The following is a 23,430-nucleotide window of genomic DNA, read 5'->3' as shown; positions in this document are numbered from 1 at the left end:
TTGTCTTTTAGGGCCAAAATCAATTAAAAAATCTGCAGTAAGCAGACAGAATGACTGCAGCTAATTCTTTAATCTTATTTTAGGCATTGGTGAAATATGTTATGAGCATTGAATAGCTTCTACTAAAAGGCAATAATTTCCCATTATAATGAGATACAATAGACATATCCATTTTGGGTAGAGTGAAATCATGCACTTGCTTATCACAAAAAGAGTCAGGAAAGAAATCACCATTAGCAGTATTGTCTTGGAGAAAATGTCAGCCTGGACTTTGTCAGAGGAAATGGAAAACATGAAGATTTCCCAGGAAACAAAGTGCTCTTACAATGAGCACAACCAAAGAAGAAGGTCACTTTGTAGACCAAATTAAGATGTATAATTTAGTGTGTGGAGCCTGCAGAGTTGCTGCCTTTTAGTTCAAGCAGAGTGAGGCAATGCTGCTTGAAATAGTCCTGTGAAATCAGCATGAAATTGCAGTGCTGATGTATTTAACCCCACTTCTTATTGCTTTCCTCCTTATTCTTCTTTTGTTCCTCCTAAGACTTATAGTTCTTTCCCCTCTGGTTTCTCAGATGGAAAATATGTGTGATGATCAGCACGGGACTCTGACTTGCTAATGGACTGTCATAGGCAAGGGTGTGCCTTGGTCTGAAGCCTTGTTTTGACATGGTGCACACTAATGTGTTGAAGTTCAAGTTCATTTGGTTAAGGCATACGTTTTTCTTCTTCAGAGAGGATAAGGTTTGTGGTCTTTGGTTATCTAGTATATGTCACCAAATAATATTTTGAATTATTGGACTGGAAACTTAGAGATTAAATTTCTCATTTCACAAAGGACATGAAATTTGAAAGAAGAAAGTACATGAGGTATATGTATCCAGTTACAGTCACTGGTAGGGATGCTAGGGTGAACCCTGACAATCTTTTCTTTGATTGAGAGAGAGAGTTGGGAAGACCTGTGGATAGTTATTGTGTGTTCCAGAGGGAGGCAGCTCTGTAAATATTCACTGACGTGTGCACAACAATTTTGGTAAAGATAATTTCAAGCTATGGAAAAGAATGGGAAAGTGTTAGAAAAACATTTGTGTTTCTTTGCAGTACTCTATCTTAAATCATTTGGACTTTGGATGTCCAAAATTGTAGCAAAGCTAATTCTTAAACTCCTCCTAGGACCAGAAAACATAAAAGTTTTAAAATAAGTTTCCTCTGAGATGCCATCTTGTTGCCAAATTCAGGCCAGTTGGATTGTCTTTGTGCCACTGATGCATCAATACCGGTGGCTCTTGTGCATTCAGAGGAGAAACTTATTCTTTTTAAGTCATGACTTCTTATAATTAAAACAATCCACTGCAGTTGTCAACCCCCACTTTTCATTACTAATAATGTCTTTTGTTTGAAATTCACGTTAAATGATAAGGCCTAGAGAGAGAGGTACTAGGAGTATCTTCTCTACTTGCTTACATGATCATTGGAAACTCAGAAATTATGAACACGTGGCATGAAGAAGCCTATTTACACCTGGATGTGGACCCCCCAGAAACTTTTAGAAGATAATTTTATCTTGGAAGCAAAGTACGACTCTGCAACATTTTTATTTATTTTTTTTAATCCTCACCTGAGGACATGCTCAGAGAGAGAAAGGAAGAGAGAGATAGAGAAACAATGATGTGAGAGAGAATCGTGGAATGTTGCCTTCCCTACATGCTCCAACTGGGGATCAAACACACAACCCAGGTATGTGCCCTGATTGAACCAGCAACCTTTTGGTGCACAGGACAATGCTCAGCCAACTGAGCCACTCCAGCCGGGCACTCTGCAACATTTTTAAAGAATTTTCATAATTCCAGGAGTGGGACACTTTTACTTTACAATTGATAGGGACTTATTTTTGCTATGTATCCTGCCACAAACACATGGCTAGTGTTATGTTCTACAACTCAAAACTCACTCCTTTTATCTTCTGTACCCTATGGTTTGATCTCTAGTTGAAATGGTCTTCATCATGGTACACCACCGTGGTTGTGACTGCCACTATTTTTATCCTATTTTTCTACAAATGAAAATGTAGCAATAGAAGAAAAGTGCACGATCTTTAAGAAGGGGTTAATGGATGACACTGAAGCTGAAGATCTAAGGATATAACTGGGGATGTGACTCCTGTTACTGTCAGGGAAGGGAGGAAGAAGGGCTTGCTGCTTGTATTATGGAAGTCTTACAGTTTAATCTAACGCTAGCTCCTGAGAAATGGGTTCTGGTCTCAGTTGGCTTCAATGATTAAAAGATTTTAGAGCTAGGGTGTACAGACTTGTAAAAAAACATAATAAGAAGTTAGATCATTGAACCTTAATTTCCTTAGCTACAAAATATGGGGAATTCCATTACTCCCGATTTCTTTGTCAGCCTTACTTAAAGTCTCTTTTCCTTCCATTTATTCCTTAAATATCTGTGTTCCCAAGACTCTGTTCTGAAACCTTTGCTCTTCTTGGTCTGCATACTCTCCTTGAGTAATTTCATCCAAGCCATTCACTTTAACTCTGTATTGTGTGCATTCTGACAATCTTTGTGTTTAGACCATTTACGTAATGTTATTATTTATATGTTTAAATTAAGGTTTACCATTTATTCATTTATGTTTGTTGCCTTTCTTTTGTTGTTGTTACTTTTCTTAATTTACCCTTTCTTGTTTTCTTTTTAGTTTTTTGAACATTTTTTTATTATTTCATTTGAATCTATTAATTGTATTACTGATTATATATCTTTCTATTTTTTTTAGTTGGTTGCTCTAGGGATTACAATATACATGCCTAACTCTTTAACAGTGCAGTTAGAATTAAAGTACGATTACACTTTATCACCATATAGGTCCCTTTCCCACTTCCTTTTGTTGTGGTAGTCTTGTGTATTATATGTACATACAGTGCACCCCCATCAAATGATATTACAGTATATTTTTTGCATTCAACTGTTGAACATCTTTTAAAGAACTCAAGAAAGGAATAGTATTATATAACATAGATAGTTACCATTTCTGTTGCTTTTCCTTCATTCTTGATTTAAGTCTTTTCCTGGTATCATTTCCGTTGTCTGAAGAGCTTTCTTTAGAAATTCTTTTAGAGCAGAAATTCTGCTTAAAATTAATTTTCTTACTTTTCCTTTATCTGAGAAGGCCTTTATTTCACCTTCGTTCTTTTTTTCTTTTTTTTTTATCCTCATCTGAGGGTATTCTTCCCAGTGCTTTTCAGAGAGAGTGGAATGGGGAGAGAGAGAGGGAGACGTCAATGTGAGAGAGACACATCACCTGGTTGCTTCCCACACACGCCCTGACCAGGGCTGGGAATTGAGCCTGCAACAGAGGTATATGCCCTTGGCCGGAATCAGACCTGGGACCCTTCAGTCCTTGGGTCGACGCTCTAACCACTGGGCAAAACTAGCCAGGGCTCATCTGTATTCTTGAAGAATATTTTTTTATTGGATATAAAATTCTAGGTTAACAGGTTTTTTTCTTTCAGCCCTTTAAAAGTGTTGTTCCACTTCTTTTTTTGTGAGTACTCAGAGCCCACCTGGCACTTCCTGGCTGACCAGATGTCTCTTTCTCCACTTAAAATGTACTTTATGTAGCTTTTTACTCTTTAGAACCAGTTAGAAAAGATCTGAGAAAAATCATTCACTGAAGGTATAAATGGTTAATAAATGATTATTGTGTTTCCCTTCCCAGGGGGATTCCCTTTAAGCATAGAAGTCTTGAAAATTGGGCAATGCCTTAATTAAAGAAATGAAATGTTGTAATATAGAATTCTAATCTCCATGCTTGTGTGTAAAGATGTTAGCCGCAGAGATATTCCTGGGATACCTCAAATTACAGGAGGGAGAAGCTTTACTGCTTATGTGATGTTTCAGCCATATTGATGGTGAATACATTTGAAAATCCATACAAGGCCAGCAGAGGCTTACATATTTTTGCTTTTTTTTTTTTTTTTTGACATTCAGTTTGGCCTTAAATAGGCAAGAAGTATGAAAAAACCCATAAGACTCCTGAATTATTTATTTAAGTTGTAAACTTTGAATTTTTCACTTTTAGCTCTTTTGGAAAAATATGTAAGTTATGTTCAGAAAAGCTCCATATTTGTGGCTGAGTACCTTTCCCTCACTCTACTTTAAGTTAAATAAATAATGTCAATTCTTAGAAGGTGCGTTTTGGAGAGTAAAAAGGCTTGACTTATTTTTGCAAAGTGATATTCCAAACACAAGTTATTAAAATGCCTATGTTTTCTAAGGATCTGAAAGACCCCTTGCCTTGGGATTCCTGGGAGGTATATTAGTTCTGTTTTATAGAAGAACATAAACTGAAGCCTAGTGAAGGTGAAAGACCTTCTCTAAGGTATACAGTGAGTTCCTGTGTGGGGAAAAGGAACTTTTGTCTTGGGGCTAAAGTTGGAGCACTCTCCCCTCCCTCAGCTGTAGAGAAGCTCTGCTGGCCCAGGGTGGGGAGGGAGTAGGGAGGGGCGTCAGCCTCCTGGTTGATGCCTGGAGTTGGCTGAGGTCAGCCAGAGAGGAAGGCTAAGTCTTGGTGATGCTTTGATTTATGCTGGTGTGTGATTTATCCACTCTGTTAGACAAGCTGCTTTCTTCCCCTGTTCCTCAGGCAGTCTCACTGCTGGAAATGACTGTCAGCTGCTTTCTCTGCGTAGCCACCATCACATGCCCCAGCACCGGAGCCTGGGAAGCCTGACCACAGACCCACATCTCTGGGGCATGAATAATTAGGTAGGCATAATGGAAGGCACTCACTGCACCCTCCAATTGCAAAAGCCCATTACCGAACTCTGCTACATCAGCTTCTATCTTCCACGGGGGGAAGTCAGAGGATTTTCATACAAGGGCACCGTAACTCTAGACAGAGCCAATAAAGGGTTGCAGAACTGCTACCAAGTCAGGGAGGGGTCCGACGTCATCAGCCTCAGCCTGCAGCCAGATGAACATCCAGGCGACATATTTTTCAAGCAAACTCCCACGAAGGACATCCTAACTGAGCTGTACAAACTCACAGCAGAGAGAGAGAGACTGCTGGCCAATCTCCTGAGCTCAGACCACATCCTGGGGATCACAATGGGGAACCAGGAGGGGAAGCTGCCGGAGCTGTCCGTGAGCCTGGCCCCTGAGGATGACTGTTTCCAGAGTGCTGGCAACTGGCAGGGGGAGCCCCTCGTGGGCTGTCTCAGTAAGAGGAGCACCCATGGGAGCAGAAAGCCCCGGAGGTTTGGTGGAAGGAGAGAGAGCATGGAGGTGCTCCCACAGAAGAAGACAAGAAGAAAAGGGCATGGGGGCCAGGAATCTGCTCCTCAGATGGAGAGGGACCACATCTGTTCGAGCAACTCCCTTCCTCTTCCTGGAGCAAGGCCTCATCATTGGCTTCTAGAAGAGACAGGCAACTTGCTCCCAAGTAAGCACCATACCTCTTCCCTGCAAAGGAGAGAAAGCTGCCCCCTAGGGATCACCAGGAGACTGGACCCTGAACCTGGCTTTGGGAGCTTCAGGCTGGCTTCGGAGGATGCCGAGCTTGGAAGAGGAGGGTTGCCCCCTGACTGCAGCTCCACAGAGCCAGGGGCTGGTGGTGCTGGGGGGCTACAGAGGGCGCCTCGCAGGCTGGCACATCAGCAGACAGATTTCTCTGGAAGTCGCGAGCACCCTGAGAAGCATCCACACGCAGAGAGGGGCCGGAGGGAGAAGTCTGCTGAGCGGACTCACAGGAAGAAACCTGTTTCCAAAGTGGTGGCCAAAGTCCAGGATCTGTCTGCTCAGGTGCAGAGAGTAGTTAAAACACATCCTGAGGGCGAAGGAAGGCTTGCTGTTTGCCCAGCAGCCCAAGCTGAGTTTGTACCCAGCGCAGACTTGCTCACCCTCCCAGCAGCCAAGGCTGGGGCTCACGGTGCCAAGCAGCGGGGCAAGGAGCTGCAAGGGGACAGGCCATCACAGTCATTGGCCCGGGAATGTCCTCCAGCCAGCACTGAGGGGGCTGTGAACAAGGTCCTCCTGAAGGTGATAGAGAGCGAGATGATAGTTGAAGCCACTGAGGGGAAGAGGCTGGGCTTCCCCCTCAGCAGGACGGCCCCCCACACCCTCCCAGACACTAGAAGCAAGAGGCGAGCTGGGCGGTCTCTGAGTGGCCACAAAACCTTGTTTCTGGATCTGCCCCACAGTGCTGGCCCTGACTCCTCACAGGGCGGAGGTGATGAGAAGAGGCTGTCCCCCCCAGCTCTGGGCATGGTATTTAATAATTCATCCTCTCAGTCTGGCACACACAAACGGATGTCACCTGTTCCCTCGCCTCCATCTGCAAGGCTCCCCAGCCCTCAGCAGCATCACAGGCTCCTCCGGCTGCCTGGTGAGAGGGAAGCTGCCCTTGATGACTCTCCTGGCAGAAAGAGTGGTACCTTCTCTGGGTCCACCTCTGCTGGCACCTTGGAGCCATCATCCTCTGCAAAGGTCACGGAGACCAAAGGAGCCAGCTCAGCCTTCCTCAGAGCAGACCAACCTCGGTTGGTGCCTAGGGAACCTTTGGAAAAGAGCTTGGGGCCCGGGAAGATCACAGCTCAGCCTCAGCGCCAGTCACCTCCAGGTTAGTCCCTGTTTAAGATGCTTTACATCTGTTTTTTGGGCGATTCACAAACTGCTTGTGCTATTCAGAGACAGGTTAATGAACAATGAACCAAAGTTCCTGGGTCTGTCAGTAAATACTCCTTGTAGCAAGAAAACTGAGAGCGGTGTAGGGGAGTGTTGAGATTGTGAGGATGGTGTTGACTTACTGAGTCAGGGGTGTAGTTGCTTCCAGAAGCAGTACTTTGTAAATGTCTTTGTTTTATTTTATTTTGGTGGGCATACACTAAGGCTGCCTCCAGGGTTGCTCAACATAGGACTCTCAAAGGAAACAGGAACGAACTGGCAGAGAGAAGTAGCAACTTGTCGCTGCCTTTGATGCAGACACTGGGTAATTGGCCCCTTGGCCTGAATTTTGCTGTTGGTGCTGCCCGAGTGGCTTGAGTTTGCTAGGATTCTCTAAGCAGAAGGGCAAAAGCCTGCTATGTCTTGGGTTCTGTCTGTTGTTAGAGGTTTTTAGCATTCATTCTTGTTTTTATTAATCACCTTTGCAAAGTCATTTTATGACAAACACTTTTTTTGTTTTTACCAGAGGAGAGAAGAATTCAGTCTAATTTGAAGATTGTTAAGATTTTTTTTAATCTGCTTTTTAATTTCCTAAAGGAGCACAAAATAATGTTGACTCTGAAGTTATAACTTATTTATGGGTTACTACTGCCACTGGTGTAACATCATTTCTTATGCAAAAGGTGCTAAAGAGACAGTCTGGCTTGTATGCTTAATGTGATTTAAAATTTTACATGAATATAATTTGGGAGCTTCTATGTGGGTTCAATAAGACCAAAAAAGACAGTTTATAAAAAGTGCCACTCCTGTATTCATTATGTTTTCCAGGCCAGTGTGGCCAGATGCTCAGGGTCTTGTTTGCCATTGTGCGGGTAATAGGTTCTTTTTCAGCGGCCCTTTAGCAGCATATGGCAAATGGTTTGTCTGGGGAATAGTTTGTAATATGATATCTGGTCTCTCAAAGGTTAGAGCAAACGTCATGGCAATTTTTTGAGATAAAAATATCTATCTAGGAAAGAAAAACTTCAAAAGCTTTCTGTCCATTTTGAATTCTTGACATTTTTATAAATGTTTCTAGGTCATTGGTCCAGGGGGTGGCTCTTTAAAAAGTGTGGTAAATGGTTTCATCTTGTTTTTGCAATATATTGATCTTAGTTTGATAAGACTTGCTTCTTTCATAATATAAGCAATCAACATCACCAAGAAAGTCATAGAATTATAGACTTATTTTTTATAGAATTTTTTATTTGATTTTAGAGAGACAGGAAGGGAGAAAGAAAGAGAGAGAAACATCAATCGGTTGCCTCCTGTACATTCCCTGACTGGGGATCGAACCCACAACCTGGGTATGTGCCCTGACTGGTAATCAAACTGGTAACCCTTCTGTGCATGGCCGATGCTCAACCAGCCGAGCCACGCCAGCCAAGGTGCATTGTAGATTTTATAAGCATGTATCCTTAAACCATAGTGGTGGCAATTCTTTCTCCCTATGCCTACAACGAAATACTTGGAAAGGAAGCTCTCTACAATTATTAGGAGAGAGACTTTTGGAGACGTGGACCTGGAATGGCTACCTTCACTCTGAAGGTTCTTTTTAGAAATCACACCAAATTCTAGGATTCTGTGTGCCCCTCATTCAGAAACTGTACAGTAAATACATTCAGCGTCGGTAAATCTTTTTGCCCTGATTTAGAGTGATCTTTTTATTTTGTTGTCCTTTTTCTATATAAAAATGTTATAAAAGCTTTGCCATATCTGGTCAAGGCAGGCACACAGAGGATGTTCAGGTTCTAGGTGACTGACCTTGAGCCCACCGAGGGGCAAGTTCAACGGATGCTCACTTTTTCCCTTGGCTTCTCCATATAGTTGCTCAGAACCATTCCCCTTACTTTGGTCCTAGATCTTCCATTGGGATTTGTCAGGAACCCTTCCAGGAGCCAGTCATTAGAACCACAGGGATTCCTTGGCAGGAAGACCACCTGTGCTTCCAACTTTATGAAAGGAGTTGGAAAGGGAAAGGAGAATGGGTGTATGGAGTGACTATTTTTTCTGGCGTGGATAACTTCCCTTTTGCTGGAACCTTCCCCCAGGTCATCCAAACATTAGCTCTTATTTTGGGCCTTCTTTGAAAACCATTAAGGGAGGGAGTTCTCTGGATAGTATAGATAGTATCTTGGACCTGTATCCTGTGTTCTAGTTTCCTTTCCTCCCTTTAATTTCCCTTTTCTGTAGCCATGAGTCCTCTTCATATTCTGGATCCTTCAGTGGCTTCCTGCAGCTGGTGCTTCCATGCAGGAGACTTTTCCTGCTTCCAGCTGCCCTTGTCTTTCGCTGTATTTCTCCTCCCGCCTCTTCCCAGCAGAGGCCTAGGCAGACCCTACAGCCCAGAGGAGGGGTCTGTAATTCATCTACTGTCACCGCACAGTGGCCCTTTATCGGCATCCACCTCCCCCCTCTTTCCCATGGCAGCTATGGCCAGGTTGAGTTTATGGTCTGTGAACATTTATTTCCTGTAGAAATAACATGTAGGTCTTTTATTGAAGTGATGTGATTAGCGTTAATGAAAGCCCCCATTAACTGCTCAAGTAAGAGATTAAGTCTGGCAAAAGTAATCAGATCCCTTTCCAGTTGGAAGATTCTTAAGCGTTAGGGACAAGTAGTAACTCCCAGGAAAGAGTGAAATCCGCTTCTCCTCACAGGACCAGCCCTTAAGCTAACAGTACCATCCACACAGGAGATGCATAAAGATATCGCAGAGTCTATTGGCCCATATTCTGCTGGCTTTGTATTTCCTAACCCTTCATTTCCAGGGGGTACGCACAGGAATTTCTCATCTGGTGGTGATATGATCAAATAGAGAACATACTAACATGAAGAGTGGAGAGATTTGTCTTCTCATCAACCTCTCCCTTCCCTCTTCCCCCTCCTCCACCTTGGAATTGGTTTTCTAGTCTTTTATTTTGGGACAGAAACTGCTGTAGAATGTTCCCAAGCCTTTGTGGAATGTGGTATTTTCTCAAACCTTGAGGGACTCCAGTTGGGCAAGCCTGCATAGCAGTGGCTTTGGGGCTGGATTCCTTTCTGTTTCGATGGTTTATTTTACCTTTGATCTTCAGCAGACCCTTTTAAAGCCAGCAGAATCACATGGAACTTGGCTCACCATCCTGAGGAAAATGCCCGGTGCTTCAGGGTGCTCCTCAGCAATCTCCTGATCTTTTCCTTTGATTGAAGTCACTGAGGTAGTGATGGAGGCATATGCCCCAGGCATAGTTCTTGTTGATATCGTGAATCACTTGACCAGTTCTTGTGCCCATGAAAAGTTGTAGCTAATGTCAACTGATTGAGGGTTGAGAGGCATACTTTAATAGACGTTATTATATCTAACACTACTGTCAAAACTTGATTCCTCTCTGGATATATGTTATGGGGAGTAGATATAATTTCTTCCTTCATTAATATTGAGGTTTGATGTAATTCCAATACAATTTTGAAGAAGCTTTACAACATTAATGGACATACGCAGCCATTTAGGATGATTGCAGAAAGCAGTAGAAAGATTACTGCAGAATGTAGAACATTATCTGTAATTACTGTTAAGAAGGAAAATAATATTCAAAAATTGCATATACCATGTTATACAAATCTAATATAAGAATTAAATCAACAAGAAATACATCGCTATATACTTTTAAGAAATAATGGGTCAGTAATTGAAACTACATGTAGCTTTGCCCTAGCAACCCTACTTTTAGGAATTTAGCTTCTGGAATTAGATGCACTAGTAAGAATGTATGCATAAGGGCATTTATTGCAGCATTGTTTGTAATGCCAAAAATAGCTACAAAAATTTTGAATGTCCATCAGTAGAGCAATGGTTAAATAAGTTATGGTATATTTATACTCTGTAATATGAGGCTATTCAAGGTAGTGAACTCGATCTATATCTAGCAAGTTGCAAAGTAATGTGTAGCATGCTCTCAGTTTTTGTAAAGATAGTATCACCCTTCCCCATGTGTGAGTGTATCTGTTGGGTATGCATCCGAATATCATGGAGACAGTATAGAAATAGACTGGCCAGGCTGTTCACATGCTTTATTTAGGGGCAAGGCAGGGTAAATGTGGGGAATGGAGCAAAGGGGGAGGCTCCAAAAGCACTGGAGAAGAGCATTAACTTTTTTTTCTTTGTTTATATTTACATTTTCTCACTAATTGTGGTGCATGTGTCACTTATGATTTTTAAAGAGTGATTTTAACTACTTTTTAAAGGAAAAAAATACACCTAGAGTGATTGTGTATATGTGTGTGTGTCATAGGATTATAGCTAAACCACACTTTTCTGTATTTTCCCCGTGCCTTTAATGGGACAAAAGTTCAGCATTGAGACTCCAGCATTGTTACAAAGGGAAGTTCAGGTTGCTAGCGAGCTGTGAAAGCAAAGCCCCAAAAGGACTAGTCAGGGAAATGGGACCAGATGAGAACAGAGCATTATCCAGAAACCAAGAGAAGAAGGCAGTTCAGAAAGACTGCTGGGTTAGACCGCGTCCTGACAGGTAACCTGACAGCGTCCTGACATCCCCAGGCCTGAGGGAACAAGGGAAGCAGAGGTCACTGGAACCCGGCAGGGGAGCTTAATGGAGAGGACCACGTGGCAGGAACAGTGGCCTGTGGTAGAGGCACCTGGCAGAGAGGAGCTGTGGGAATAAATACCCTGGCCTCACTTTTCTTTGATCTTCTGCCCGGAAACCTCCTCTAACTGAATCAACCAGAAGGCAGAGTGAAGGGAGTTGTAGATGTGGTCTATAAGTCAGCCTCCTGGAGCCAAGAGCATGTGGAGAAGGGTGGAGAGTGGATCTGGAGGGGCAAGCGGGAGACAAGGTGGTGCAGATAGATTGAGCCATGAGGACCTAGTCATGGAGAAAGATAGAACAGTATTTTAAATGAGCAACAAGGTAAAGAAGAATGTGGGTGTGTGTGGTATATGTTTTGTTCTAGAACACTGGTTCTCTTGATAATAGTTATCGCACTGTTTCATTTCTTTGCCGTATGACCTTTCTACCTCTCAATTTAATTAGGTCAACTGTCTTATTGTTTAAAGTTTAAAACCAGAGGAAGTGAGAGAATTGGAAGATCTTGTTAATTCAGAAAAATGTATCTAGTTTTTAAATACAAAGCTCTTATATTTATCAGTGATTGACAACACATTGTGCTTGGTTGTTTTTTTTTTTTATGTAAAGCACAAAAATAATCTAAAAACATCTTCCCCAATGATATCAAATTAAGAATAACTAATTTGCCTATAAAATATGAAATAGATTTTCTACTAATGAACAATTTGAGGTCAGTTTCCAACAAAAATAAAATGTTTCTCTCATTCAGATTTTGTTTTTCAAAAGAGAATATGTTTTAAAGGCTAAGACCATGGCTAAGATCTGACGTTTTAAAACCCCAAACCAGCTTTATGTAAGTGAATTTTTTCCCACGTTAATATCCAGTGGTGCATTGAGGATAGCACCTACTATTGAATTGATTTTTATTTGTCTCTTTTCTATTCTTGGATTTAGAATATAAGATTTATAGCAAGGATGGCAGTCTGTGGTCCTAGGCCAAACACATCCATCTAAAGTAATTCTGAAGAAATATAGAAATGGAAGAATTAACACTGTCATTAAAAGTAATAGCCACTGAAAAATCTAAAAGAGAAGACCATTTTAAAAATAAAAAGAGATTAAAATTTGAAGAAGTATTTATTGCATATGTACGGGGTGAGGCAAAAGTATGTTTATAGTTGTGAGTATGAGAAGCACAGTTTATTTTTGTTCTTGTATTATTACTTATTAACTATTGTATTATTTTCCGTATGAACAGCTATAAACCTATTTTTGCCCCATCCTGCATTTTTACATGACTCAACTATTCTGCCTCATACTGGTTGGGGCATTAAAAAAGACAAACTTTAAAGGTTATAATTGAATTACAAGCACTTAATCAAATTTATCAAGCGAAGTACTGAATACTGAAGGTGTATATTTCATTTTATTCTTCATGGACTCTTTGGGGAAGAGATGCTTTCTAAAGCAGCAGACACCAACTTTGGGCCTACTTTCTTTCCCTTGATAGTTTTTATCAGATACTCTTCATTGCCTATCTCACTTCACTTTCTAATCACTTATAAGGATCGTTAACTCCTGTTGTTCTTTTTTTATTGATTTCAGAGAGAGGAAGGGAGGGGGAAAGAGAGATAGAAACATCAATGATGAGGGAGTCATTGATTGGCTGCCTCCTGCGCCACCCCTACTGGTGATTAAGCAGGAAACCCAGGCATGTGCCCTGACAGGGAATTGAACCGGGATCTCCTGGATCATAGGTTGATGCTCAACTGCTGAGCCACACTGGCCTGGCTGTTGTTCTTAAATGGGAATCAACCCATGCTACTTAATACATTTTTGTGGCCTCTGGGTTGTGATGTTAGGCTGTGCCATCCCCCCAGAGTTCCTTTGTGCCGTGGTAGCTCAGCTGCCTGCCATATCACGTTCCAGAGTGTCTTCACTCTCCCAGAAGGTCCTGGAGTTTTCCCCACAGTGGTGGATTGCTCCAGCGCATGGAACCAGTGCCTTAGAGTAAGGAACTTGAAACTGGGTCAGGCTGGGATTCAGAGGAGGTAGAGAGACCTGTGGGGTCTTTGAAGGATACTGAATAATAGGGAGGAGCAATGGGCAATGGAAAGAGTAGTATCATGAGAGAGCAAATCTGGACCAGAAGTCCGTGTACAGATATTTTCTCAAACTTCTGTGAGGGCCCTGCACTCTAGGAGAAGGGGTCTTGGTGTGAAGGGAAGGAATAACTTTGTCATCAGAAGCCCAATGGCTTTGCAGGTGGAAGAGCTGGCTTAGAGAAGCAGAAACTTCCCTTCTGGACCACAGACTGCCATCCTTGCTATAAATCTTATATTCTAAATCCAAGAATAGAAAAGAGACAAATGAAAATCAATTCAATAGAAGGTGCTATCCTCAGTGCACCACTGGATATTAACCTGGGAAAAAGGCAGAGGGATAGCAAAGCCCCAGCTACAGGGCTTGGGGAGAGGTTGTTAGCAACACAAGGGCAGTAAAGAAGTGACAGAGTAGCAGAGCCCAGGCCCCCAGCCACAGAAACCTGGTGGGCCCCTGCAGAGCATAACTGGGGAGGAAGAGCCTGAGAAAAGACCTAATTTCTTTCCAAGCAAGTGAGTGAGGGCTTCAGACATAGAGATTAAGACTTCTGTGATTTGTGTGACACAGTTTTAGCTGCAGTAAGGCAGTAAGTTGGATCACCCACGTTTCACATATTTTTCCTAAAATGTTATGATATAGGTTGTTTCGTGTGTTTGAAGCATTAGTTACAATTTTGACTTAGAGTTTTGCGTTTGGGAGGTAAGCCTAAAAATAATTCCTGCGACTGATTAAAGCTGTTGGTTTCCAGGTTAGCCCAGAGGAACTGTGGAGGGAGTAAATAACATATGTGGCTTGAGCCTAAACATAGGCTCCCTGGGGTTCAGACATGGTCTCAGCATGTCTGGATAATTAGATGGTTAGACCTGTCAAGAGCTTGTTGCTTGAGTGCTCCAAGGATTGTCACAGGGCGGAGCTCATCCTACATAAAGCAGGATTTGAGGCACAGGAGAGGGGACCAGCCTCAGAGAGAGGAGCATGACGTCAGTCCTCCAGATTTTTTGCTAACTCAGCTCTCAGGGACTCATACCTGGATGGTATGAAAAAAGCGCTGTGGAAAGTTAGAATAATTTTACTAAAATGTCCTTCGGGTCTTGAAGACAGGGTCTGCATAACAGTATAACAAGCTTGGGGATGAAGAGTCTCTACTCAAGGTGCTGGTGAAGCAGCAAGACTGGGAACCTAGTGCATTGAACCACCTTTGCCTCATACGAAGGAGAAGGGGACAAGTGGAGAGGTGGGCAGTGGTGCCTTGGGAACCCACCTGGCACCTTAGCTGCAGCAGCCCTGGTGACGATTCTAGCAGCGTCAAGAGGCACGTTAAACAGTCAGAACAGAAGAGTAATTTTGTCCTTCCTGATATCTATATCACTTTTTTGTGAAGACAGTGGGTTTTGGACCTCTATTATTTGCATCTTATCATATTAGTATATATATATTTATAATATTCTCTCATTGTTTTCTGTGTCAATCTTGAATTCCCATCAAGATTGAATGTAGGACCCTGTCTTATACTTCGACTGGATGATTTGCAGAGTGGTCACAAGGTGGTCAATCTGTATTGCTTTAATTAAATTTTTTGGTTGTTGACTTTAATGAAAAAACACCCTCCAATTTACGAGTTACAAGGCAGTGACTGTGAGTGACAGATTTCCCTAGGAGCAGTTAAACAGAATGGTTGGAAATTCCTTCAGCTGATGTGCCTTATTGCAGAGTGGGTTTGTCCCTGCCATGCTCTCTGTGTCCTGTCTTCATTTGGAACCTGTTTCTGCTTGCTGTAGAATACATCAGAATTGAAACAGATGTTTTCTTATTTTTATTTTTAAAATAAAAAACAGTAGCAGTGTCACACTTGCTCATCATTATTTATCTGGAGTCAGGTTCAGTAGCTGACAGTGGCATGTATTCAATGACTGTTTCATTGATTGAATGTGTAAGTGAATGAATAAATGATAAGAAAACTTGGACTGCAAACTGGTAATGGGTAAATTTTCCTCACTTATGCTATGTTAAACAGAATGAAGTTGGTTTCACACCAAATTATGTGATTATTATCATATTATTTTGGTAGATAATGCTTCATTTTTAAACTAACCTTAAAAGTATTAATCTAGCCCGGCCGGGCGTGGCTCAGCGGTTGAGCGTTGACCTGGGATCCAGGCGATTGGGGTTCGATTCCCCGGTCAGGGCACATGCCCGGGTTGCGGGCTCGATCAGTGACTCTGTCATCATTGATGCTTCTATCTCTCTCTCTCTCCCTCTCCTTTCCTTTCTCTGAAATCAATAAAGATATATTAAAAAGAAAAAAGTATTAATCTATGCATAGGTTAAAGAATCTGAATATACTCAGAGGATGGGGCTGAAATTGAACAGAACTTGGGTTCTCAAAGCCAAATGTTTTTGTGAACAAAGAAACTGTTCTTTTAATTGGAATAATTTTATAGCATAATCAGTTTTACTAGAACACACCTTTTTTTAATCATAAAATGAGACTTAACTTTATTGTCACCAGCAGTCACTGAGGGGTAGCCAAGTGATCAGACTTGAAATGGAAACCAGAGGCAGTTTACAGTTTCATGCATTCTGCTGGTCACAGATTAACCATGTTGTATTATGCATGATCAAAGGTCAGCACGTTTGCACCAAGGCACACTTTATGACCAACACACCGGTGAACCAGAAGACTGGACTCTTCTAGGCTGATTCAAGGTGTCCTGCAAGACCCCCCTGCTGGATGCCTGTTGCCTACCATTGAAGTTTGCCTCCTGCATGAAAGCACTGTTACAAGAATGCCTGTGTACAATACAAATATAAGTTGAGGCTATGGTATTGATCCCCAAAGCTATGCACAAAACTCATAATGTTAAAGCACGTTGCTGACCGGCTATGTCTAGCCAGAACTTGCCCATGCAGCGAGCTACTTTGGTCAGCAAGGTGTTTTAAAATTACTTAATGTCAGTGCAGACACGAGTTATCTTGTGACCGGTCAGCAATGTTTGGACACAGAAACACGTGTATACTCATGACTAGTCAGCAAAGTGTTATTAATTGGCCCGTAAAACTCCTGTTATTACCTAGCAGAGCCAGATCATTACAAATGGGTTATGGGACATGGTTCCAAGAGTGGAAGCAAAAGTCAAGGCCAGGAAAAGAATCAGGAGACCTAGATAATGGCATGAGAATCTGAGGCCTCAAACCAACGGATTAGTGTGAGAACATCAGGGACCTCAATTCCATCTGCAAAATTTCTTTGCTTTTGCCATTACCATATAACACCTGGATCATGGGAGTGATATGCCATCATATTCACAGGTTCTGCTCTCACTCAAGGAGAGGCGATTATTCTGGGCATGTCCCCCAGGGGACAGGAATCTAGGGGACTGTCTTAGAATTCTGCCTACCACAGTGTCCTTCCATTATTTAAGGCTTTTCATCCCCTTCCTGGCCTGATCTTCCACTTTCACTGTCAGAACCCTGTCCCCACAGCCTTCCCTAATGTAACCTAATGTGTATATACAATAGACTGCTCTCTATTTTTGGGTCATTAATCACAGTATACTGGTTGAGGGTATGTGTGCGAAAGCTGAACACTTCAGTGTCAAATCCCAGCTCTGCTACCTACCAGTAGATTGGCAACTGCCTCAGTCTATAAATGGGAGTGATAGTAGTGTCTGTATAGTAGACAATATGTTAAATACTTGAGTTGTAAGGGTTAAGTGATATATTTAAAAGGATTGGCACAGTGTCTATCACATAGTTCCACAAAATTGTTCAGATATTATTAGTAGTATTTTATGACTCAATGATTTTTTTTATATATTATTTCTTTACATGAGATACTTTGACAAATTCCTATATATCCTTCAAAGTCCATCTTAACCTTGGTTATGCAAAGTGTCAGTGTTTGCATACTGTTGGGAAGGGTGTAAGGAGCTATGTTCCAACATTTTTAAGTCTAAAATTATTTCAAGATTGAAAGTCTTTTGAAAGTCCTAAATGTTATCTCAGTTATAAAGCCTTCTGATTCTCCTCATTGTAGAATGAAAATTTCATTCTACTTTCATAGAACTTTACACGTCATCACATTATACCACAATTATTTGTTTACATGTCTGTGTAAATACAAAGTCTATGGAAGCAGAGACTAAGCCATATTTATCTTTGTATCTCTAATATATAGCATCACATTTGATAGAGCTTAGAGCATATATTATATAAATGCTGGCCCATTAGCTAATGATTGAATGGATTTTGTTTATTGTGCTTGAGAGATTCACCTGGCAAAACGAAATGTGATTATAGGAAATTTTAACTGGTGGGAGGGTCAACGTGCTGTAGGACAGTGCTCATCAAAAAGAGTGGTTTCCTAGACATGCAGTGTTATTAGCCGCAACTGGAAACTTGTTAAAACGCTGTTTCTTGGGCACCATCCTCCAGACCTACTGAATCAGAATTCCTGGGGGTGGGGCTGAGCTGTCCATCTTTAACCATGTTAGTGGAGACCAAGATAAAAACATAAATGATTATACTAATGTATAGCTATGTTACATGAACTCACAGTCTACAGTCTTGTAAGTTCAAATATTTTGTTAAGGGGAAATGATTTATTTGTGTTATCCTTGAGAAACAAGTGAATTCCCACATAGCCACTTTTGTAGTGATTCTGAATAATTTTTATAGACTATATCAGATATAGGGACCTATATACTTGCGAACATGAAAAGTTTATTATTTTTTTTATTATCCTACTGAAATTGTACATTGCAGTAATACAATGTAAGAGAGATAGAAGACTGTTCTTGAAGGTAGAACACTGTTTCCCTGTCTGACATTTGTTGCTTTGATCACAACTATTTTACCACTAATCACAGTATTAACATTCTGGCCTCAATACAGATGTCTTCAAATAACTACCGACGCCTTCCAAGCGCCAGCTGCTGCCATGTGATCTAAAATGTTACCTCTCCAATTTGTCTTTAAGCATCCATTAGGCTTTTAGTATATAGCTTTTATGTTATCAGCAAATATTGGTGGAGTTACAGGATTTCATCTTATAAGTGATTAAGATACTACAATCACACATCTGCAGCTTTATTCTAAAGAGCAGCGCTACTATTTTGTTGCCATCTTTCTAATTCCTTTAAGAGCAAATGTCCTGAAAAGTCATATGATAATGTATGACTAATCTTACAAAGAGCCTGACTCAGGAAAGCGTTTGCTTCTCAGCTGCAGAAGCTGTTCAGTCTTAGCCCCTGTGTTACTGGGGAAAAATCACATCCTGTGTCTTCTGGGCAGTATTTTCCTTTCTAGAGGTTTGGAGGCTGTCCTTTCGGAACTCCTCTGCCTTCCTATGGTTTTTTCCTTTTCGTGCTAAACAGACCATAATTCACACAACTGTTCAGTTGAGCTGGGTTGGGAATGAAGCCCCCCCTCCATCCCCCACCTTGAAATCAGGAAACCCAAGTTTAAATCCTGCCTTTGTCAGTTACTATCTGTGTGTCTCTCAACCTCTCCAACTCTCAGACTCAACAACGGGTTAAGAACATCAGTCTTTCGGAGTTGCTGTGAGAAGGAAATGAGACAGCATACATGAAAGTATATTACAAATGTGAGGAATCATTTTTATGATTACAAATGGCAGCCTCAGAAAGAACTATCGCCCTTCCATGATCCTCAGTGAGCCCAGCAGCATGTATGCCACAGAGGCCTGTGGATGCTCTAAATGGGTGTCCTCTGCACACGACATCCTGGGAAGCTGCATGTATTTTCTCTTCCCCCAGGGGCACTATTTACTGTCGTCTCTTCCATGTGGGGAACCATTAAAGGGTAATAACTATCAGCTTTGTATTCCAAGGTGAATAGCCATGGCAATAGTGGGACCGTGATAATTGCAAACAGGGGTAAGAATCCAACAGGTCAGTAATAGTCTTGGTGTTGGTAGTAATAAGCAATAAATCCCCAAACTCTGTGCAGTCAAAACTAGATGACTTTGCTTGGCTCTGCAGCTGAGGAAGGAAACAGAGTCAAGGATCGCTGTACCATTCCTGCCTCAAGTGACTGGGAAGACAAGTGCTGTATGAAGACACACAAGGTGTGCAGCCAGGAGCCCTCACCCCTGGAGTGTTGATTAATGGATCTGTGCCAGAATGCAGGGAGATATCATTTGCATGTCACAGGACTCCTCACCGCTCCCTGTCCTGTTCAGATCTTCTCTTTTCAATATCTTATTGGTGCTCTTAGTCAACTTTGGAGAAAAACTGAGACAGAGAAAGAGGTGTTAGATGACAGAATCAAAGCTTGTTAAATCTGTCCTAAGCTAAATGGAACAAGATTGAAGTCAAGAGGATACTGGAAACATCCTGCATTTAGATTAAAATATCCACTTACCGGTAAAGGATATTGGAGACTTTGGTTTCAGTTTTAGTTGACAACATATTGATTTTGAGCCAGTTGGGTGATGTAACTGTTTAAAGCAAAAGCCAGGCTACATTAGTAATAGATACTGATATCAAGGGTAAAAATGTTCTACTGTACTCTATATAGTCTGATTAATGAGGCGTTTTGGGTGTAATTATGGGTACATATTGGAAGGGGGCCAGTGACAAATTGGATTGCATGCAGGGGACCATGATGGAGACATATCTAGAAATTATTTCATAGCAAAAAGGGTCCAAAAGAACAGTGAGCCAGTAAAACTGGAAAGGGGATACATGACGAAGGCTGTGTAGTGGATTCTGTGTGTGCCACCCAGATGCCCCTAATAAGATCAAGGCCCTAGTTCCCTCAGCTGCTGGGGGTGTTGCTGGCCGATGGCTCACAGCTGAGTCATTTCCTACTCCCCTACACTCCCCAGAACTGCTCTCTGCCCACGGTAGCTACCTCTCCAGAGATTCCACCTGCTTCTCAGGGGCAGCCCTATCCAATGACTGGTCTGTGTGTGAGAATACAAAAGCTCAGCCCTGTTGCCTTGTGCAGGACAACTCTGAAGGGCCAGCCCAGCTTCAGGGCTCCCTGTGTGGCCATCTGAGGCCTCTGTGGTGGCTGCATCTCCTCTGCCCGGCCTGCCTCCCTCACTCTCTCCACTAAACCTGCATGGAAATCTCTTCTCAGTCTATTTCCCAGGGAATCCTACCTGCAACAGCTGACATCACAAAGACTGGGAAAGGATAAATTATTCAGTAAATGATGCTGGAACAATTGATTATCCATATGGAAAGAAAAAATAAAGTTGGAGCTACCTCATGCAATGCACAAAATCGATTTCAGGTGGATTTAGAGCTAAAATGTGAAAAGCAAAACTTACAGCTTTTAGTAGGAAATATGGAAGTCTTACGAAAGGATTTCTTAAAAGCACCAACCGTAAAGGAAGTTATTGGTGAATTTGTCTATATTAAAAATAATATAAAATTAAAATGAAATTAAATTAAACTCATTTAACTGTAACAAATGATATCATTTTAATAAGTAATAAGAAAAGCTGTGAGAAGATATTTTCAGTACTTAAGACTAACAGAGAATTAGCATCCAAAATATATGAAGAATTCATACAAATTAACAAATAAAAGGCAAACTACCCCAGGAGGGCAGACTGAGGACAGGTGATAAATAGTCAATTCACTTGAGAGAAAGTCTGAATGGTGAATATGTAGAAATATACTTAGTCTCACAAGCAATTAGGGAAATGACAATTAAAATAAGATCCTATTTCATACATATTAGATTGGAAAGATGATTTTAAATTTATTTTATAATACCTTTTTCTTCCTTCCTTTCTTTGCTTCTGTGCCTTTCCCATGCTGTTTCCATGATAAACTACTCATTGGTGAAGGTGCTGCACAAATGTCATCTTTTCTATTAATCTTCTTGGTTAGAGTTAAATGCTTCCTCTTATATATTCCAGAGACTGCTTTGTGCTTCTTCCATTTTAAAACACTTGGCATTGTCATGTTGTTTACATGCAAGTCTCTGACACTAATTAGATCATGAGCCCCCAGATGGCAGGAATCATAAAATGTTTGTGTATGTGCCTCTGGCATTTATCATAGTGGCCTGCACTTGACTGGTAGTATGTATTGGATGGGTGAATGGACCAGGCCCCATGGCCTCTTTCATTAGATCAGACCTCTTCAAAACAGGGCTGAAACGATAAATGCTCTGTCCTGCTTGCTTGCTTTTCTTTTTGATGTATCCACTAAAATTAATTCAAGGTAAACTCTAATTTACTTTTTGACTTTGGAGAAATTAATTCTCTGGGCTTCAAATTTCTTTCTTCTTTAAAAATTATTATTTAAAACAACTTTTTCAATTATAGTTTACATTCGTTATTATTTTGTATTAGTTTCAGGTCATCCTTTACCAAGTGTTCCCCCCTGATATTTCAAGTACCCACCTGGCACCATATATAGTTATTACAATATTATTAAACTCTAATTTTGAAAAGTTTAAATTACTCATTACCTACAGTGAAGCATATTATTAAATGTGGTTCCCGCCTGCAGTTTAAAGAGGTTAAGCAGATAAGCTGGTTATTTTTACCATAGGTGGACAGCTGCATAGGGACAAAAGAAGTGTTATTTTTCTTCAATACCCATTACTTTTCCTCCAGGTGTATTGCTGCTTAGAGGAACTACCAGGATTTATTTTTAATCCTGAAAAAAATGGAAGAAGTTATACTTTGCTTAGTGAGATGAAATATGTTGACATATATATATAAATATATATATATATATTTATTTATATATGTTTATATATATAAACTAATCGATAGATAGATAGATAGATAGATAGATAGATAGATAGATAGATAGATAGATAATCTCCCTCAGGAAAGCTAAGTCTTTGGAAACATACACTTTCAAAGCATTTGAAAAACATTTAATTTCTTTTTTAAAATCCAGCAGCTGTTCTACAAACTCCACATGAGAGAACATGATTTAGTTGATATTTGTTGCCCCTTGCAGTGATTATAAAATATTAAAACTGGGCCCTGGCCAATGTGGCTCAGTGGTTGGAGCGTTGGCCAGTGTACTGAAGGGTGGAGGGTTAGATTCCCAGTCAAGGGTCAAAGGTACATACTGGGGTGCAGATTTGATCCCTAGGCCCAGCAGGGATCATGTGGGAGGCAACCAATGGATCTGTCTCTCTCACAATGATTTCTCTCTCTCTCTCTTTATTTACCGTCCCCTCCCTTCCACTCTCTCTAAAAATCTATGGAAAAAATAGCCTTGAGTGAGGATTAACCCAAAAAACCCCCACAAAAAAACCAAAATAACTAAAGCTGGGAGGGATCCTTCAGCCCAGTGCCTTCATGGTACAGGTAATGGAAATGAGATGCCATCCAAAGTGTTACAACTGTTTAGAATACTCCAGATCTTCTAACTTCAGTTTTGGCTCTTTTCTTTTCTCCATATACTGTTCCCACCACCAGTTTGAAGTTATCAAGAAACTTCTTTGGATTTTCAGTGCCTTGAGTTACATTAACTACTTAAGTATTTATTTTGGAGCCCTGGACATTTTCCCAATAAGCAGTTGCTTCCTGGCCTTTGTACCATTAATAATTAACTCCCATTAGCACCTAAACTCAAGGGGATAAAGCAACTCCATTCTAGAGCAATGTAATTATTTAGGCTCATGGTCAACATGGAGTAAAAGGTAAAGGTTTGTAAAATAAATTAAAAATTTACTTGCTCATTGATAAAGTAAATTGTGATAAAGATCCTGTCAAGTGTAATAATCTTATGTGATAATTGAAATATATTGGTAATGTACCTGGGTTTCCACTTGCTCATTGGTAACGTGAATAAAGGAATAAATCTCTGAGGACAGCCCATCTTTGAGAATCTTTCACCTCTAAATATTTTGATTCTGTGTTTATAATAACAGGAGTCATCTAGAGTTTGCTTGTCTTGCAAAGTTAACTGATGCTTGGTGCTGCTTAACAAAGAAGGTTTTCTTCATTATTTTTTTTGAAAACTGATCTATCACTCAGATGCTGTTTTGTCTTTCTGAAAGGCCCCTATGACTCTCATTCATTAGTCCTTATATATGTGTTTTCTGTCCTTCA

At 41.0% G+C, this 23,430-nt stretch overlaps 1 protein-coding gene across 1 annotated transcript in view; it reads left to right on the top strand.

The window, feature by feature from the left end:
* The first annotated feature begins 4,663 nt into the window (after positions 1 to 4,663).
* The window catches only part of FMN1 (formin 1), a 341,600-nt gene continuing 322,833 nt past the window's right edge, over positions 4,664 to 23,430 (top strand). Inside the window, exon 1 of the mRNA XM_087822443.1 lies at positions 4,664 to 6,616. Coding sequence (XP_087678569.1) covers positions 4,774 to 6,616 — 1,843 coding nt within the window. The 5' untranslated portion in view covers positions 4,664 to 4,773. The remainder of the gene's footprint in view (positions 6,617 to 23,430) is intronic.

This window comes from Miniopterus natalensis, chromosome 1 (assembly GCF_054644295.1).
Source record: "Miniopterus natalensis isolate mMinNat1 chromosome 1, mMinNat1.hap1, whole genome shotgun sequence".
NCBI classification, from domain to species: Eukaryota; Metazoa; Chordata; class Mammalia; order Chiroptera; family Miniopteridae; genus Miniopterus; species Miniopterus natalensis.
This window is presented reverse-complemented; position numbering and strand designations above follow the sequence as displayed.